This window comes from Stenella coeruleoalba (genome assembly GCF_951394435.1).
Source record: "Stenella coeruleoalba genome assembly, chromosome: 2".
In the NCBI taxonomy this organism is placed as follows: domain Eukaryota; kingdom Metazoa; phylum Chordata; class Mammalia; order Artiodactyla; family Delphinidae; genus Stenella; species Stenella coeruleoalba.
Window position 1 is genome coordinate 126,886,815 of NC_137147.1, and position 19,767 is coordinate 126,906,581.

A 19,767-nucleotide genomic window follows, 5' to 3' on the forward strand; every position below is an offset into this window, starting at 1 on the left:
CGTGTTTTATCTTTTTTGGTGAGTTCCAGTGTCTTCCTGTTGATGATTGTTCAGCAGTTAGTTGTGATTCCGATGCTCTTGCAAGAGGGAGTGAGAGCATGTCCTTCTACTCTGCCATCATGAACCAATCTCTGATTTTTTTCTAATACCATACCAACCTTGAATGTTTGGACTACAACCACTTTCCTAATGTATTATCTTTTAATATATACTGTTGGGCTTAGTTTGCTAATGTTTTATTAAGAATATTTGCATAGTAAGATAGGCTTGTAATTTTCTGTTTTCATAATGTGTTTGTTGGGTTTCAGTATCAAGTTGATGTTGGCTTCAGAAAATAAGTTGGAAAGTGTCCTTATCGCTGAACAGTTTTCATCAGTGAGTGTTATTACTTCCTCAGATTTTGCTAAAATTCACTAGTGAAATCATCTGAATCTGAAGTTTTCTTTGTGGAAGATTTAAATATCTTTCAATTCATTAATGTGTAAATAACTAGAATGTTTATTTTTCTACTATAAATTTTGGTATTTTGTATTTCTCTAATAATCTGTTCTTTTCATTTAAGTTTCAAACTTATTGGCATACAGTTATTCATATAATACCTTTAAACTTTTTGATGCCTGTAGGATCTATAGTGAAAACCTCTTTTTTATTCCTGTTATTTGTAATTTATACTCATTCTTTTCAAGCTTAGTCTTTCTGGGGTGGGTTAGTTATGATATTTGTACTTTTATTTTTTTCTATTATGTTTAATATAGCCTTCATTTAACTTTCTTTAGATTTCATTTACTGTTTTCTAATTTTTGAGGTGGATGCTTATCTTGTTATTTCAGCTTTTAATACTTTTAATATATGCGAATAGGCTCTTAATTTCCCTGAAAGGAAGCAATATCCCACAAGTTTTGATACATAGCGTATTTAATAGTATTTAGGTAAATACATGTCTTAATTTCTCTTGTGACTTTTTTCTTTGACCAATTGATTATTTAGAATTATATTCCATAATTTCAAAGCAAGAAGTCTTTTAAAAAATCTTTTTATTATGTATTCTGGTTTATTTGAATTCTATGTTCACTTTTTTGAGATTTGTTACTTGCTTTATGGCTCAGAAAGTGGTTAATGTTTGTGAATTTTGTGTCTGCACTTGAAAAGGATGTATTCTACAGTTGTTGAGTGCAGTGTTTTATATTTATTTATTTATTTATTGGCTGTGTTGGGTCTTCATTATGGTGTTCAGACTTCTCTTGTTGCAGAGCATGGGCTCTAGGTGCGAGGGCTTCAGTAGTTGTGGCACGTGGGCTTAGTTCCTCCATGGCATGCGGGATCTTCCTGGACCAGGGATCGAAACCATGTCCCCTGCACTGGCAGGCAGATTCTTAACCACTGAGCCACCAGGAAAGTCTGAGTGCAGTGTTTTATATATATACATATATACCTATTCAGTTAAGTTTGTTAATAGTGCTGTTCAAATTTTCTGTACCTTCTGGGTTTTTGACTGTCCTGTCAAATACTGAGAAAGGATTGTTAAAATCCCTCTATTAAGATTGTGGCTTTGTTTTGAAGTTATGTTATTTAGAGTTATTTTTATTTTCTTATGGATTGAACTTTTTATCATTTTAAGTTAACCCTTTTTATATGTAGATATGCTTTTTGATTCAAAATCACCTAGTCTAAGATTAATACAGGTACACTAGCTTTCTTTTTGTTACTCTTTGTCAGATATATTTTTCATCCTTTCACATTGTTTTCTGGTATCTGTATTTTTCTTACAAATACCATATTGTTGAGTATTTAATAAAATTCATTCTGACAATCTTTATGTTTTCCCTAAAAGATTTTACATGATTCACTTTTAATGTTACTGTTGGGAAGTATATTTGAGTGTGAAGATTCCATCTTTTATTTGTTCTGCCTGGACCATTTTCCCTTTTTCCTCCATTTTCGCCTGCTTTTAGATTAATTGAGAGGTTTGTTTATTTATTTATTTATTTATTTTTGCCATGCCACATGGCTTGCAGAATCTTAGTTCTCTGACCAGGGATCGAACCTGGGCCCTTGACAGTGAAAGCTCCGAGTCCTAACCACTGGACAGACAGGGAATTCCCAACTGAGCATTTTATTTTTCTTTCTCCAGCTGGGTTGGAAGTTATACATTCCTTTACTCTTATATTAGTGGTTGTATTAGAGATTACAGCATGCATCTTTGACTTATCAGTATTTAATAAATATGAATTGATTTTTATCCTTTCCCTGGACAATGCAAGGACTTTTTCTTTTAACATCTTTTTATTCTCTCTTAACTTACATGCTCTTATAGGTATGTGTTATAATTATAACTGTTTATAAATCCCCTGAGACGTCATTATTATTGTTTAATACAGTCACCATGTATTCACATTTGCCCTCACATTTACCTTTTTGCTGCTCTTCATTCTTTCCTGCATCTGAACCAGGACCATTTTTCCTTCTCTTTGAAGAGCACTATTTAGATTTTCTTTAGTTCTAGTCTGCCAGTGACACTCTCAGTTTCCTTTTAAGATTTTATCTTCTTTGGTCTTCAGCATTTTAGTGTCGTGTGCCTAGGTATAATCTTCTTTTACCTATTTAAGGTTTATGGATCTGTGGTTTGGTGATTTTAATCGGATTTACTAAATTCTCAACTATTATTTCTTCAAATATTCCTCCTGCATAATTCATTCCCTCCTTCCCAATGACAAATATGTCAGCCTTTCCCCCTCTCTCCTCTGTGTCTCTTACCCTGTCTTCTGTTAGCTTTCAACTTCTAGTCTCCCAATGCCTTATTCTATTTTTTTCTAACTTTTCTTCTAGTGTAATAATTTTCTCTTCAGCTTTACCAAATCTTCCATTGAACCAGTAATCAAGCTTGTAATTTTTTTTTTCAGGTCTAGTTCGTTTTTTGTTTGTTTAACTTTTATTGAAATATAGTTGATTTACAATGTTGAGTTAGTTTCAGGTATACAGCAAAGAGATTCAGTTATACATACATATATATATACATATATATATATACACACACATATATTCTTTTTAGATTCTTTTCCATTATAGGTTATTACATGATATTGAGTATAGTTCCCTGTCCCTGTCCTTGTTGGTTATCTATTTTATATATAGTAGTGTGTATATTTTAATCCCAAACTCCTAATTTGTCCCCCCCTTTCCCCTTTGGTAACCATAAGTTTGTTTTCTTTGTCTGTGAGTCTCTTTCTGTTTTGTAAACAAGTTCATTTGTATCATTTTTTTAGATTCCACTTATAAGTGGTATCATGTAGTATTTGTCTTTCTCTGTCTGACTTACTTCACTTAGTATGATAATCTCCAGGTCCCTCCACGTTGCTGCAAATGGCATTATTTCATTCTTCGTAATATTCCATTGTATGTATATACCACATCTGCTTTATCCATTCATCTGTTGATGGACACTTAGGTTGCTTCCATGTCTTGGCTATTGTAAATAGAGTTGCTGTGAACATTGGGGCGCATGTATCTTTTTGAATTCTGGCTTTCTCCAGATATATACCCAGGAGTGGGATTGCTGGATCATCTGGTAACTATTTTTAGTCTTTTAAGGAACCTCCAAACTGTTTTCCATAGTAGCTCCACCAATTTACATTCCCACCCACAGTGTAGGAGGGTTCCCTTTTCTCCACATCCTCTCCAGCATTTATTATTTGTAGGCTTTTGATGATGGCCATTCTGGCTGGTATGAGGTGTTCATTTGTTTAAATCTGTTAGGTCATTTTTTATAGTTTCTAGCTCTTCTAAGTGTCAGTCTGGTCAATCTTATCTTTAGCTTCAGGATCATCGCAAGCATGGTAATTTAAAGTCCCTATAAGCCTGATCCTATTCTTATTTTTGTTGGTTCTTATTGTATGATACCTTATCTTGTGTTGTGCTTGGTTATCTCTGAGTATGTGTCTGACATTGTACTTGGAAATTTATTTCTTATAAATAATTTGAGGACTAGGATTATATGTTTTTTTTTTAATTAAGTGAGGACTTTGTTTTGTTCATTATCTGGGAGTTCCCGCAATCTGGAATGACCTTAATCCAGTGCCAGTTCGTGATATTTTCTGGGCCACCCAGTTGACCCTAAGCTGAGGAGCAGTTTGCACAAAGGCTCACTCTTACTTCTGGTTCACTGCCAGGCCCCAGTGAGTTCTATGGTAGCAGAATAATAGCCCCTCACTTTCGCCCATGTCTTAATCCCCTGGACCGGGGAATATGTTGTGTTACATGACGAGGGGAAATTAAAGTTGAAAATGGAATTAAGGTGGTTAATCAGCTGTCCCTGAGGTGGGGATAATATCACTAATTATCCTGAACTATTGAGGCAGTCTCCTAGTAATTACAGGGGCCCTGAGAAGTGAAAGAGGAGGCAGGATAGTGAATGTCAGATGCAGCGCGAGAAAGACTCCATCCCCAGGTGCTGACTTTGAAAATGGAAGGAAGCTGTGAGTGAAGGAATGGGAAGGGCCTCGAGAAGCTGGAAGAGGCAAAGCAGTGGATTTTCTCTTAGAGCCTTCAGAAGGAACACAGCAACATAGCCCTCTAGATACCTTGGTTGCTCAGTGAGGCCCCTTTCCAACTTTTGACCTCCAGACCTGGAAGATAGCACATGTGTTACAGCAGAGGGAGGAAACTGGCTCAGGTCCTGCACTCACCACTGGTCTCATTAGCTCCACTCGTTTCTCTACTATCTCTTTTAGAGACCAGAGACTCCCTGAAGGAAAAAGAGGCCCCAAAGATCAGTCCCAACTCTCCAGATTTTTGTGTTTTCTAGATTTGATTCTACTTCACCTTCTTGTGAAATCTCTGATACCTTTGGGCAGTCGTTTTTAATATTTTGTCCAGTGTTTCTATTTGCCCCCAGCTGGACGTTTGGTCCAAATTGCCTATCTTTCAAGCTGGGCATTTTTTTTCTCTCTCTTGAATTCCAATGAGTGAACTAGTCTGGTTGCGCTTTAGAATTCTACTTTCCTGCTGCCCTTTTGGTCATTTCCCAGGTTAGTGAAGGGCTCCTTAGCTGACCTCTTTTTGTATCCTCCATCCTGATTTTCTTCTAACACCAGCAGTATGACTCTCTCCTACATGGTTATCCTTGGGAGCTGCCCTCAGAATCCACTTGGTTATAAATGCACCCAGGTTTCAGTTCCCTTCAAGCCACCTTGTGAGAGGTGGGTGCCTTTTTTTCCAGTTGGGCTGTCTGCTCAGTGATCTCCAAAACGGGACAGGTTCACACCCGCTGCCCAGTCTGTGCCTACACGTCACACATCACCTTTGGTGATGAAAGAGGGACTGGAGGCCTGTGGTTGGTGTGAATGAAAAATATCACCTGCTAGATCAGTAAAAAAAAAAGGATGTTGCAGCCATCAAGCCATCACCTTAGGGACAGTGAGTCCTGAGGGAACTCAGGATGGAAACAGTGTTTGCCTTGAAGCCGCTCTCACCCTCACCCCAACAGCCTGCCTGAAGAAACTCAGGATGAGAAAGCACAGGCTACTTGGCCCCAGATAGCTGAGATGCATGTCAAAGGAATGCTTTCAGTGAGCCCAGACTCTTGCATCTTTCCCATACAGAGAAAAGCACCAAATTCCTTAACTTGATATATCTGGTTTTCTTTAATCAACAGTAATCTTTTGATGTTCCGACTGCCTGGTCTTTTGTTGCAAAAACTACTATATATCTTGGCCACCCCACCCCACCTCTTCAGAATGGTTCTTCAGTGTTATCTGAGATGCTGTGTCCTGGTCGTGAGGTCCTCAGAATGTATGCGGAATAAAACACAATTCTGAACTTTTAGGTTGTGCATTTTTTTTCAGTTGACATTGGGAAGCAGACAGACTGGCCTGTCACCTGACAGAGCAGAGCAGATCAGCAGCGCCGATCCAGACGTGTTTTATGCAGTGGCACCGTGTTGGATTAAGTACAGATTCTTTAAGAGGTCTATTTTAAAGAATGGCCCTCATTTAGGTTTCGAAGTTGGTTTTCTGTAAAAACAACTCTATTGCTTAACTGTCTGAAAGCATAGCCAGCCCTTAGATACTCTTTACACTTTTGATTTTTTAAAAAAAAAGGCACCTCTGCTGGCAGTCACAGCCTACAGAGGCAGCATGGAGCATTTGTAGTGAGAGGGAAAGAAAGCCTTTTAATTTTGAGAATTCAGGCTCAAACCCAGCACTCTGAGCCTTTGTACTTGGCCACCATCTAAACTAAAGCTTTGAGGCTTTTTGACTGTGAACCAGCAAGGAGACAAGGGAACAAAGGAGGAAAAGGTAGGGAAGGAAGGGAGGGCTGGCTTGTGCATTTTTAAGTCAGATTTAACAAATGAAAGCCTGGCTTTCTACCTTCACACAAAGGGAAGTCTAGTGCAGGTACTTGTGGCAGGAAAATTTGCAATTGGAAAAAGAAGGCCTCAGCCCAGACACCCCTCCATCAGGTCTCTATCAGCTGTCAAAGACGCTGATGTTCAGAAGCCTCCTGTGAGGCCCGCTGAGGCCCTGATGCCTGTCTGCTGTCCCTGTCAGCTTTGTTTCCCTGGAGACACTGATGGATCAGGAGCCGGTGTGGCACTCAGAAAAATCGCCACATTCTGGACTGCCTGCCATCCAGGGCCCTGTCACCAGCTGCTGTGCCAGCCTCCTTATGCACTTATGAATCTAGGATGTGTTAAATGATAGTCAAACTCCTGCAGTTGTAGATTAGTTACTTAAATGTGTTTTGTGATAATTTCTATTCTATTTCTGTTTGTATTGGGCATAAACTCCCAGCGTTACACTGAACTATGAAACCACTTGGAGAGAAGATTCTTTGGTTGAAGACTCCTTATACATTTGGCTTCTCCTGCCCCCAGGACCAGAGTGCCTTTGGTTTCATTCAGGTTTTTAGTTATTTAATAAAAACTGATTGATCAGGGGACACCCTGCCATGAGCCAGGGGACACCGTGGTAGACGATTTCTTTCCCATTTCAGGGTAACTGACTGAAAATATTGATTTGGCAATCTAATCTTTGCAGTAAATCATTCGTTCATTCCCTCATTCAGTATTGGGCCGTCTGCCCTCTTTTGAATGCCCACAGCACTGACAGGCGTGTAGTAAATACAAATTGTACTAAAAATGGAAAATAAGAGTTGGGATAGTTATTCCATGCATTTGGGTTAAATGTTTTGCCTAAATTAATGCAGGTATTGTTCACCCATCGTCAATAAATAAGCAGCCAAATTAGAGGCTATGAAGAAATCATTTGATATTGCTACCCTCACACTTGTTAAAGAGGGACTGTGCTTTCTGGAACACAGAGAGGCCCTACCGGGCCCCCTGGCAGTCCCATCTGCCTTAGCATCAGGTGAGGGGTGTCTGGTAATCAAGGGGTCCAGGCCTCCAAGGGCTCAGCACGGAGCTCTGGGTCTATTCGGGAGCTTGTGGTACATGAGATCCTTGAGGAATAAGCATCTGTCACCCCTGGGTCATGTGTGCACCAGACCCTGTGCTGGTCTTGAGGAAACAGAAGTCCTGTGCTCAGAGAATCTGAGGTCCAGGGAAGGAGCAATGTGTGTGGGGGCCATGCAAGCACGGAGTAGCAGTACCCGCCTGCCCAACCTAAGGCAGGGGGCTGTCCACATCCTGCAGTGCAGGGGGCGGTTAGCCAGGTGGAGTCAGGCGGGAGGGCAAAGTACGTCATGTGGAAAGGTGTGGGCCTCTCCAGGGCCCCTTAGTGCAGGAACGGGTGCCAGGAGGGATGCGGGCAGCCAACAGGGTCACCTCGGGGCCCCCTGGGCAGAGCCTGGCTGCTGCATGGAGGTGCAGATCTCATTCTGTAGTGCAGCAGCCGAAGTAGGGTGATCAGCCTTCAAAGGCTACTGTGGGGCAGTGATGTTGAGGCTGGAGGTGGAGGGGAACCCTGAGTCCCTTGTGTGGAGGAGATCGTGGCAGACCACAGGACACAAAGGGTGTTTTCAGGATGGGGGTCCCAGAGGCAGAGAATAGAAGGAGCTCATGTGTGCCCAGGTCTGGCCGCTGGTGCAGGAGGTGGTATTGCCAGGCTCTGTGGGTCCTCTCACCAGCCTCCTCTGGGACCCAGAGACCAAGACAACACAGCCTCACTCTGAAGTCTCCACAGGGAGATCCAGGTGAGGTTCCTGCTGGCGGCACCTGCTTGTCCCATCGGCAAAGCAATGTAAACTGGTTTATGTAACATTTTAATTTTTTAAATTATTTTTTAATTTTTAAAATTTATTTATTTATTTATTTTTTGCTGCAGTGGGTCTTTGTTGCTGTGTGGGCTTTCTCTAGTCGCGGCAAGCGGGGCCTACTCTTCGTTGCAGTGCGGGGGCTTCTCGTTGCGGTGGCTTCTCTTCTTGCGGAGGACGGGCTCTAGGTGTGTGGGCTTCAGTAGTTGTGGCATGTGGGCTCAGTAGTTGTGGCTCGCGGGCTCAGTAGTTGTGGCTTGCGGGCTCTAGAGCGCAGGCTCAGTAGTTGTGGCACACAGGCTTAGTTGCTCCGCAGCATGTGGGATCTTCCTGGACCAGGGCTTGAACCCTTGTCCCCTGTATTGGCAGGCTGATTCTTAACCACTGCACCACCAGGGTAACTTTTTTTTACCACCAGGGTAACACCACCTATGTAACTTTTTTATGATAAAAAATAATGTCTCTTCTTTAATGGACTATAAATGGCCTTTTTCAGACATCGCTGCTTCTGTTATAGGATGGAGGGAGTCCACTTCTGCTTTTACAGAGTATTTATTAGTCATTCATTTAATGCAGTGGTCCCCAACCCCCAGGCCGTGGACCGGTAATGGTCCAAAGCCTGAACCATCCCCCACCCAACCCCACCCTACCCCCATCCGTGGAAAAATTATCTTCCACAAAACCAGTCCCTGGTGCCAAAAGGGTTGGGGACCACTAATTTAATGCAAATGTGAAACACAAGATTGATAACAGAATTTTGCACAGCAAAGGAAACCATAAACAAGATGAAAAGACAACCCTCAGAATGGGAGAAAATATTTGCAAATGAAGCAACAGACAAAAGATTAATCTCCAAAATATACAAACAGCTCGTGGAACTCAATATCAAAAAAACAAACAACCCAATTAAAAAATGGGTGGAAGACCTAAATAGACATTTCACCAAAGAAGACATACAGATGGTCAAGAGGCACATGAAAAGATTCTCAACATCACTAATTATTAGAGAAATGCACATCAAAACTGCAATGAGGTATATCACCTCACACCGGTCAGAATGGCCATCATCAAAAAATCTACAAGCTATAAATGCCGGACAGGGTGTGGAGAAAATGGAACCCTCATACACTGTTGGTGGGAATGTAAATTGATACAACCACTATGGAAAACAGTTTGGAGGTTCCTTAAAAAACTAAAAATAGAACTACCATAGGACGCAGCAATCCCACTACTGGGCATATACCCTGAGAAAACCATAATTCAAAAGGACACATGTACCCCAGTGTTCATTGCAGCAATATTTACAATAGCCAGGACATGGAAACAACCTAAATGTCCATTGACAGGTGAATGGATAAAGAAGTTGTGGTACATACATACAATGGAATATTACTCAGCCATGAAAAGGAACGTAACTGGGTCATTTGTAGAGATGTAGATGGACCTAGAGACTGTCATACAGAGTGAAGTAAGTCAGAAAAAGAAAAACAAATATCGTATATTAACACATATATGTGGAATCTAGAAAAATGGTACAGATGAACCTATTTGTAAGGCAGGAATAGAGACGCAGATGTAGAGCACGGACATGTGGACACAGGAGGGGAAGGAGAGGGTGGGATGAATTGGGAGATCAGGATTGATGTACATACACTCCCATGTGTAAAATAGATACCTAGTGGGAACATGCTATAAAGCACAGGAAGGTCAGCTTGGTGCTTTGTGATGACCTAAGGGGGTGGGATGGGGGGGTGGGAGGGAGGTCCATGAGGAAGGGGATATAGGTATACATATAACTGATTCACTTCACTGTACAGCAGAAACTAACACAACATTGTAAAGCAATTATACTCCAATTTTAAAAAAGAAAAAGAATCTTCCTGGTGAATCAAACATTCATTCAGCAACTGGTCTGGGCACTGCATTCGATACCAGACTCCCCTGTGTGGTTAAACCAGGGACATGGCACCTGCACAGGTAGCTGTTCTACCTGAGGGGGTGCCAAGTGTCAGGAGGATGTGGGAGCTGGGCATCTTTGGAGGGAAGAAGGAGGAACCACAATCTGGGGTGACTTGGCCCACAAGGTTGTCAACTGCCACAGTTTCTAGAGAAATACAAGTTCAAAGGCAGGGGCCAGGGCTCTGCCCTGTGTCACCACCCTGCCTCTTCTTTCCCACCTACCTAATGAGGTCAAATCACTTCATCCAAAGAAGCTTGAGAAATGTTTGCAGCAGAAACCATGTGCATTTTATTGCCAGTAAGGTGCTTGTTTGGACATGTAGGCTCTGCAGTGAATGATGTCAGCTGCACTTGGCCCAAGATGCTGGGTGTGCTGTGGCCAAGCTGCGGAGAGAGTGGGCGGCATGGCTGAAGGCCTGCTGGTGTGACGGTATCCTCGTGGATCATGCTGCTTCTGCAGCGCCTTCCAGTACCAAGGCCATTGCAGGCGGTGGGGTGGGGGTGGTTAGAATCACCTCTGCATTCATGGAACTGTGAATTCACAGAGCTCTGGAGATCTTGGAGAGCCAAGTCTAAATGCCAAGAGGTCTGCACTTCTTAATCAGAAGAACTAGGAGTAAATCCCAGGGCTCCTGATTTTTTTACTCCGGTTTTCAGTGAACTGTGCTAACTACATCCAGGGGCATTGCTGAAGATGGGAAGGGGGTACATTTAATTGACGTATGTTTTTGAAAACATTCAAACTTTGACATGTTTGTTTCTTTGGTAATTTCTGTGGAATCAGTTCTACACTTTCTGGCTTATACATACGTTATCTTTTCTCATTAATGCAAGATAGTCTTGGTGAGGTCGGCGGCTGAGCTGGATGTCTGAGAGGCCAAGGAGCTTCCCTCACTTGCTCCAAGGTCTCTTGACCTTGGACATGGTCCTTAATTACCCCACATTAAAGGTAGTTTGAAAACCAACCTCATTGTGGTGCTGTGAGTGGTGGTGAACACCACTTAGCACAATGCCTGGCAGTAGGTGACCTATAAAACATTGTAGCTGTAATTGATGATTATGATATAGATAATGGTACAGAGGTGCCCTTGGGTGAGTTAAGCATGAGGCTCTCTGTATTTGTGCTGAAATTCCTGGATCTCTGAGCTAGGTGCTACTTGATGATTCATCTATTTCTTCACAGTCAATTGTCAATGATTGTTTATATTTGCTTTCTTTAAACTTTTTTTTGTGGTAAAATACACATAACAACAAAAGTTACAATTTTAACCCTTTTTTGTTGTTTTTTTTTTTTTAGATAGAGTCTCTTTATTGCTTTGAACTTTTCTTTTCTTTTCTTTTCTTTTCTTTTCTTTTCCTTTTTTGTCACGCTGTGCGACTTGCAGGATCTTAGTTCCCTGGCTAGGGATTGAACCTGGGCCCTCGCCAGTGAAAGCACAGAGAGAAAGTGTGGAGTCCTAACCACTGGACCACCAGGGAATTCCCCATTTTAACTTTTTTTTAAATGTACAGTTCTGTGACATTAAGTACATTCACATTCTTGTGCAACAGTCACCACCGTCCATCTCCAGAACTGTTTCATCTTCCCCAACTTTTTGTCTGCTTTTTCAAAAAATGGAGTTAGCATGCTTGGAATGGAAGGATAGACTGGACCTTCTGTCCATGCTCCGGTACCAGGTCAACAGAAGGTTGGCTGTTGGATGACTTGGGCACTACCTTGAGGCCAGTTTGGCATGAAGGAGATGGGTAGATGATTGGATGGAGTGATGAATAAATATATTTCTTAAATGAGGTTATTAAGAAATTGCCAATTACTTTGGAAACAATCAAGATAAGCAGAATTTTCTCATCCAAAAGGTATGCTCTGGACATGAAACCCTTTTTAAATGGGAAACTCAGAGATGGTCTCTGTATTAGTTTGTTAAGGCTAAGAGTGGCCCAAACAACAAATTTATTTCCTCACAGTGCTGGAGGCTGCAGAGTCCAAGATCAGGGTGTCCACAGGACTGCTCTCTTTGAAGCCCCTCTCCTTGGCTTGTAGATGGGTGTCTCTTCCCTTTTTCTTTTCACAGTCTTCCCTCAGTTTGTGTCTGTGTCCAAATTCCCTCTTCTTATAAGTACACCAAGCAGATTGTATGAGGGCTAACCTTGATGATCACATTTTACCTTAATTATCTTTGAAAAGACCCTATGTCCAAATACAGTCACATTCTGGGGTACTGGGGGTTAGGACTTAAACGTATGGATTCTGGGGGTGGCGTAAGGAGACACAGTTTAACCCATAACAGTCTCTAAAAATCCCTCCAGCTCTAAAAATCCTCCCCAATTCCAGACAAAGCAGAGGAGGCCAGGCATCCCATGCCCTGGGGATGCACATTCCCCAAGGCACATGGTTATTAGTAGAACATTACAAATGCAGCTCTGAAGCCCCAGAGACAGAATGTTCTACCGTTTCTGAGCCATGCACATTACATTTTTCTTAGAGAGAAAGAATCATAAACAGAGACAGAGTATTTTAAGTCTACCCTCCCTGTCTGCCAAGAATAACCCTGGTGTGCTGCAGAACTCCCTCCCTTCATGGCCGTCCTGGGCACTGTATCTGCAGATGTCTGCTCTGGAAAAGTCAGCCAACTGGCTTCAAGAGAAGCACAAGGCTTGAAATAAACACCGCTTCTCCAAGCATAGCCTTACTCTGGAACAGAGCCAGAGGCCATTTCAGTCCACGGAGAGAGGGGCCGATGGCTAATGAAACTTCAGGAAGAGCCTTTTAAAATGGCACTTTCCTTTCAGCTGTTGAATTGAGCTACTACTATGTAGTGAGTTCTTTTAATGTACATGCTATACGGGAAAACAGTCAGGACAGACTTTTGAGTCATTGCCTTTACAGCCGTATCCTGTCCCAGGGAGGGCATTGTTTTGCTGGAGTAATAGTTATCTGGGTGGGTATCAACAATGTTTATTCCTTTGATTTTTAACCAGTTGCACTTCTTTTTTTTTGTTTGCGGTACGCGGGCCTGTCACTGTTGTGGCCTCTCCTGTTGTGGAGCACAGGCTCTGGACGCGCAGGCTCAGCGGTCATGGCCCACGGGCCCAGCCGCTCTGCGGCATGTGGGATCTTCTCGGACCGGGGCACGAACCCGTGTCCCCTGCATCGGCAGGCGGACTCTCAACCACTGCGCCACCAGGGAAGCCCCAGTTGCACTTTTTTTGTGACGCCATGCTTGCGTGAGGAAAGACAAGTCCTTTTTTTTTTTTTTTTTTTTTTTTTTTACCACGTGTGACACTCATGGAGAAAAGAGAGTGGCCAGCCTGATCAAAGCAAGCTGATTTTTAAAAACCCATAAATGTACTCAGTTATTTACACTAAAGACATATTCCCGGTATTTCTCTCTTCCCTCCCTACCACCCCCCTCCTCTCGCCCCTTCCCTCTCCCCACTCCTCATTTCTCCACGCGAGCCAGGCCTTGCTTCATCTATCAGTGCCAAATTCTAAGTGAAGGACTTTCTTTGTGGTGAGCTGTCATTTTTTTCATCAAGCAGAATAATAAAGAAATTGGTGGCTGACACATTGATTATTTAACTGTTTTTCCCCAAATATCTGTGAAGAATTTTTAGCGCACATTGAGGAAGTGATATTTTTATTCTAAGTTCCTATTTTCCAGATGGAATCTGCTTCTCTAAATCTGTATAGAAAGTTGGAAGGTGCTGGTCTGTCTCAAGAAACTCACTCATTCCTTCCCGTCACTAGTGGCTTCCCTCTTATACCATATGTGCTTAATTTGCATTAGAGCTACAGTTCTATGGGCTCACTGTCATTCACTGTAAAAACAAAGATGCACAGGCCAAGTGCTCTGTGTGTGGTGTGTGTGTGTGAGAGAGAGAGAGACTCTGCACAGGTTACAAGGCAGAGTCCTTCTTCATGGAATGTTCCTGCTGTGGGTGGGAGACAGAGAAGCAAGTGCCTTTTAGATGGACAGGCTGAGCTCAGATCTCTCTAATGTGTATGTGCTATTATTTTAGGTCTCCGAATTCAATCCTTTGACGTTCACCAGCGTAATCGAGTGTGAGAAGCCCAACAACGACCTGACTAGGTTTCGTGGGTGCATGTGAGTATCAGACCTCTGCCTGGGCTTCCCCTTCTGTTTGACAGACTACATGTACATATGCGGTCAACCCTTGAGCCACAAGGGTTGGGGGATGCCAACCCCCACCCAGCTGAAAATTCACATGGTCAGTGTCAATGGGGGATTGGTTCCGGGACCTGCCAGGGATACCAGAATCCCTGGATGCTCAAGCTCCATAGTCTGCCCTCTGGATGTGCAATTCTGCATCCACGGATTCAGCCAATCTCGGATGGTGTAGTACTGTGTTTATTGAAAAAAACCTGTGAATAAATGGAACTGCGCAGCTCAAACCCGTGTTGTTCAATGGTCCAGTTTGTATAGTATAGTACAGTACTATATATATATATTCTTTGCCACTTGGTGCAGCCTTTGAGGAATGTTGCCCTGCACCTGAGCTCATGGGGCTGCTTGGTAAGAGCCTGTCAGCAGTAGAAGTTTGTCAGATCCCCTCCCTCTAGCAGCCAGAGAAGGTGGGGACGTGGGAAACAAGGTTGACTACATGTGGCCCCATAAATGTAAGCACAGGCCCCAGGCAGGAGGAGCCTGCCTGGAAGTTCATTCCTTCATTCATGCACTCAGCCATTGAACAAGTATTTGCTGAGCACCTACTGTGTGCTAGGCTCTTTTCAAGGCTCTGGGGATAACACAGTGAACTGAATAGAAAAGAAATTTCTGCCTTCATGTTTATTTCACTCTAGTTAGAGAGACAGTAAACAAAATAAGAAGTCCTAGAACATGTTAACTTGTCCAACTCCTTGCTCCAAAACAGAGACAAGAAAGGTAGATGAATGACATTGGATTGGCCATCTGTTGGTCCTTGTTGAAGCTGGGCTGGGGGTACATGGGAAGTATGGATGGTATCTCTGCTTCTGTGAATAGTTGGAAATTACCGTAATCGTGTTAATAGTTGTGCACGACTTGGCTGGGCAGTGTGGGGAAAAGGGAGGAGGGAGAGAACAGGGTGTAGCGTGGAGTTGTGGAGCTGCCTGCTGGGGACAGTGGGGGTGCCCCCCCACAGAGGGAGCCAGCTGTGTGGGCATGAGCCTGGGGGCCACAGGTGTGACCTGGAGAATTGGGGCCTCCCACGGCCGTCCGGCTCTGAGGGCCAACTGACCAGGATGCTGCTTAGCGGTCCAGGTACAGCGTGGGTGCCTAGGACACACAGGTAACACAGGTGCTCTGCTCCTGGAGGGGCTCCACTGCTGAGAGCTTTTGGTGTGAGGTCAAGTCTTCTGCTTTGCTGACATGTCCGGCAATGTTTCCTTTGCCCAGCACGCGACAGGCTTCCCATCATGTTGCGGGGCAGGGGGAGAGTCAGTGAATGAAAAGTGTGAACAGCGAAGGGCCAGATACTGCCTGTCACCTGCTGAAATTGCGGATACTTGTCTGAGGATCGACTAGAACTTGAAAGTGTTAGATCACCCCTTAAAGGAACCAGTTAAAGGAGAGTAAAAACTCATTAGAAAAATACTAAAATGTCATCTGTAAAATTTGGGGGAAGATACTCAGCCGTCCGTCCGAAACTGGTCTGCTGTGGGTTTCTCAGCCCCTGTGGCCCTCCTGGGCTTCTCACACGTGGCACCGTCCTCTGCACCACCCCAAATCTCCTGGGTCAGGCGGGCAGAACAGAGCAGATGCTGGATCCACAGACCCTGAAATGACTACTGTGAAGGAGGTGGAGGCAGCCTCTAGGGAGAATGTTCTGTGGACATTCTTGCTGATGGGGTAATTTTTTGGTACCAACTCTCCCAAAGGAAAAAGCTAGACCTCCTTCTCCTGACTATACCCTGGCCTGTGCTCTCCTGCTCTGTGGGGCCTCTGGAGCCCTGTTCTCAGACCACTCCTCACACTCTTGTTGCCTGCCCAAGACTTGGATTAGCGCTGCAGGGGGTTTAGCCCCAAGTCAGCAGCTCTTGGTCCTGCCCTTGGGAGCTACCTCTGTGTTAAACAAGGGTATTGACCAAGTCTGGCTTAGTGCTGAGGCTGGCAGACTCTGGAGCCCACGCTTTCCAGCAAGATAGCTCTGGCGAACTACTGAACATTACTCATCTGTATAATGGGGAGAATCCAGGAGCCCCCTTGTGTCATGGGTGCAAAGCTTTGTCAATTTAATACATGGAAAGCTTTCAGAAGGGTGGGTGCTTAATAAACATTGGCCACTATTATGGTCATTGCTGCTGTTGTTAACATTTCTTTGACTATATTACTATATAGTAATATATTATTACTATCATACTATAGAGCAGGGAGAGAGACAGGTCAGGAGGGAGGCAAAGGCGAGAACTCAAATGTTCCCTGGGGAGGGGGATACAGTGGAAGAGGAGGCTGGGAGGATGGTTTGTCTACTATGTATGGATCATGGGGAGCTATAGGTGGAGGAGAGATGGGGTTTGGGATTCACTGCATTTGAGGAGCTGGCGAGTGCATTCGGTGGAGTGACAGAAAAAAATCTATGTGATAGGAATTCAGGGGAGTAGGTGCTAAAGACACAGGTTTGGGGAACCTCTGTCTAGAGGTTGTGTTTGAGGACGGAGAGACACCAGACCAACATGGGACAGAAGGCAAGAGAGAAAAGGAATGAAGACAAAGCAATCCCAACAGGCAGGAGCAGGATCCCTTGGGGATGTGGTTCCAAAGGCAACGCCCAGTGGAGGAGGCCCAGAGGGACATTTAGGAAGGAGGTCTGCCAGATGCTGGACTCCACAGGAACCTGGGAAAAGGGAGGGCCGCACTGTCGGAGTAGAGCCCAGATTATAGGAGATGGAAGAGGAATTGTACTTTCAACCACTCTTTCTAGAAATGTGACTTGAAAAGGAGGGACAGGGCCAGAGATGAAAACCTCCAAAAAAGAAGAAGGACACTTGTTAGGAAGAGAGAAGATAACAGAAGGCCAGGCTGGAGATCTCCGTGGGGACCTCCATGCAAAGGGATTCAGTGATCCGGGAAAGGGGTGTCCCTTGGCCCCTCGCCCACCTGCAGCCCCTGCATTGCCTCCAAGCTGGCCCTCAGCTGACTTGGTGCCCCAGCTGCCTCTTTCTTGGGAAGACGGCCTCAAGTAGATAGCATTGTGCCTATGGCCAGCTAGGCTGACTTGGCCGCTCAGAGAGATGCTGCCAGCAAGTGTTCCCAGCATGCATCCTTCTCACTGGCACGTTGCCCAAGAAAGGCAAGAAGGGCAACTCTCCCCAGGTGAAACCTCTTCCCGCTCTGGTTCAACCTTGTCATGCTTTCTCTTACTTTTCCCAGCAAGCCATCCTGCCCTGAGGCTCATGCTATAGAGCCCGGCCAGTTCAGGCCTCTGAGTGCCTAAACCTCCATGCGTTTGTGACTTGCTCTCTCTACTAGGTGATATTTGGGATTCGCTACAAGAATGTCAGGGTGCAGACAGGCCCCTCTCCCAGCTAGGCCTGTCCAGCCAGGAGCTCTGGAGTTTGGGTGTTGGTGGCAGTGTGTTAAAAGCTCTTCCCTCCGTGACTCGGGTTGAAGTCTCCAGGAAGAGTGCTGAGGGGAGGAGAGGGAAGGGCAGGTGAGCAGAGCCTCTGGGAGAGGCCTGGTCACCCCAGGTCCTGAGTCCTGCCTCTAGGCAGAAGGAAGGAAGGAGTCCCCAGCCCCGCTACTGGTCCTGATGCTCAGGGGTGGGGCTAACCTGGGTGGTAGAGCTGAGATTTAGACCCGGGGGTAGACCAGCTGCTGAGCCAGTTCCCTGGTTTGCTGGCTCTCACTGTCTGCTCCTGGTGGCTTTCCTTCAGCCTAAACTCAGCTGCCGCCCTGTAGCCTCACTCACACTGGAGAACCCAGGACTATAGGCCACTGGACAGGCCATCAGATTTCACTCTTATTTGGACCAGTCCATCCAAACTGGAAACCTTAGCTGTTTGCAGCTGGAGAACTAAGCTTGCTTGGGGTTGTACCAAGAAGTCCCAAGCCTTAGGAAAGTTATCCTGTGTTTCCGAGCCCCAGCTTCCTCCTAATTCTGGAGAGAACAGTGGCTGACATTGAATGGAGTGAAAGACACAATGTGAATCAGAGCACTTCGTGCAAGAGGGTGGTGTCAGCCATGGTGTGTGGTCCCATTGGTGTGAAATGTCCACAGTAAGAATATCTTGAGAGGCAAAAAGTGGATTCGTGGTTTGCCACGGTTGGGGGGTGGGATGGGAATGGGGAGTGACTGCCAGTGGGTACAGGGTTTCTTTCTGATGAAAACATTCTCAAATTAGCTGATGGGGAGCACTGCACAAGGCTGTGAATATAAAAAACCCTGAACTGTACACCTTAAATGGGTGAGTTGCATGGTATATGAAATACAGCTCAAGCTGTTAAAATAAGAGTGTCAGGTGCATCATTATTCAAGTGCACTTTAATGCCCACTAGTTTTTAATGCAATTCCTGTAGTTAAGCACTTATGAAATCGTCAGAGACAGGAGCTGGAAATAACATTGTTCCCCACCTCTTCAGCTGCCCTGGGCCCTGGCAGCCCAGAGAGCCGCTGTGGATGGGGGCTCTGGCTGCTCAGGGCACCCTGCTTAGCTCGCTCAGCAACTCCAGGGCAGGACGATGTAGGCTTTGAAGCCACCAGTCAATCAAACATTTTCACTTACTCCTAAAGAATAAATAAAGCAAAGAGATTGGTTGGTTTCATCATCTGATGTGAAATTCCATTTCGAGCTATAAAGCCAGGCTCCATTTCTTATCCTAAGTCCTCCATGGAGCAGGTTCTGGGGTCCCTCCCCGTGGGCCACAGAGCCTGCTTGACCACATGAGGCTTCAGGACACTGGCTGCCATCCAGAGCCCAGGGTGTGCTTGTTGGGGCATCACCCCTGCCCCATCCCGGCAGATGGCATGCTCCAAGACTGTGGTCACCCCAGGACACCCTGGCAGTTCCCCCAGCCCCCCAGCCCAGCATCTGGATGGAGCTCTGTGTGGGTTTATATCCAAAATGTCCTCACTCCCAAGGACCAGGCTTTGAGACGAATTGTAACTGCATCAGCCAGACTCTAAAATCAGAATATTTTCATTTTACCTTAGCACCTTTAACTGATATTTACATCTCAAGAAAATCTAACATTGGCACAAAACACAGTCGGGTCATTTCTGTACTTACATAGATAAACAGAAACCTGAGCAACTATTATTTTAAAGAAAATGATGCCTAGGACTCGGCAGTAGAGAAGGGGTTATCTCTCCTTCCATCCTTTCTACCTGTGTCAGTCGGATCCCTTCTGGAAACAGATCAGATGCTCAAATTTGAATGTGTGGGGCTATTAGCCAAGGGTCCATTTCTGCAGGAGGGGCTAGGGCTTAAGGCAGCCACAAGGGTTAGGAGCAGCTGAGCTGTGGTCACCGTGAGGCCCAGTGGACCCGGGGGGGTGAGGGGAGTGGCCCCGGGGGACTCATGTCCAGGGGCCGCCTGGGAGGCTCACCACCTTGGTTGAGGGACACAACCAACCCAGCACTCTCTCCTAGGAGGAGCTGAGA

The 19,767-nt window shown here is 44.8% G+C and overlaps 1 protein-coding gene across 1 annotated transcript in view; it reads left to right on the plus strand.

The window, feature by feature from the left end:
- Positions 1 to 19,767, plus strand: part of ATP10A (ATPase phospholipid transporting 10A (putative)) — a 160,592-nt gene that overhangs the window by 100,257 nt on the left and 40,568 nt on the right. The window contains exon 3 of the mRNA XM_079910208.1: positions 14,188 to 14,273. Coding sequence (XP_079766334.1) covers positions 14,188 to 14,273 — 86 coding nt within the window. The remainder of the gene's footprint in view (positions 1 to 14,187; positions 14,274 to 19,767) is intronic.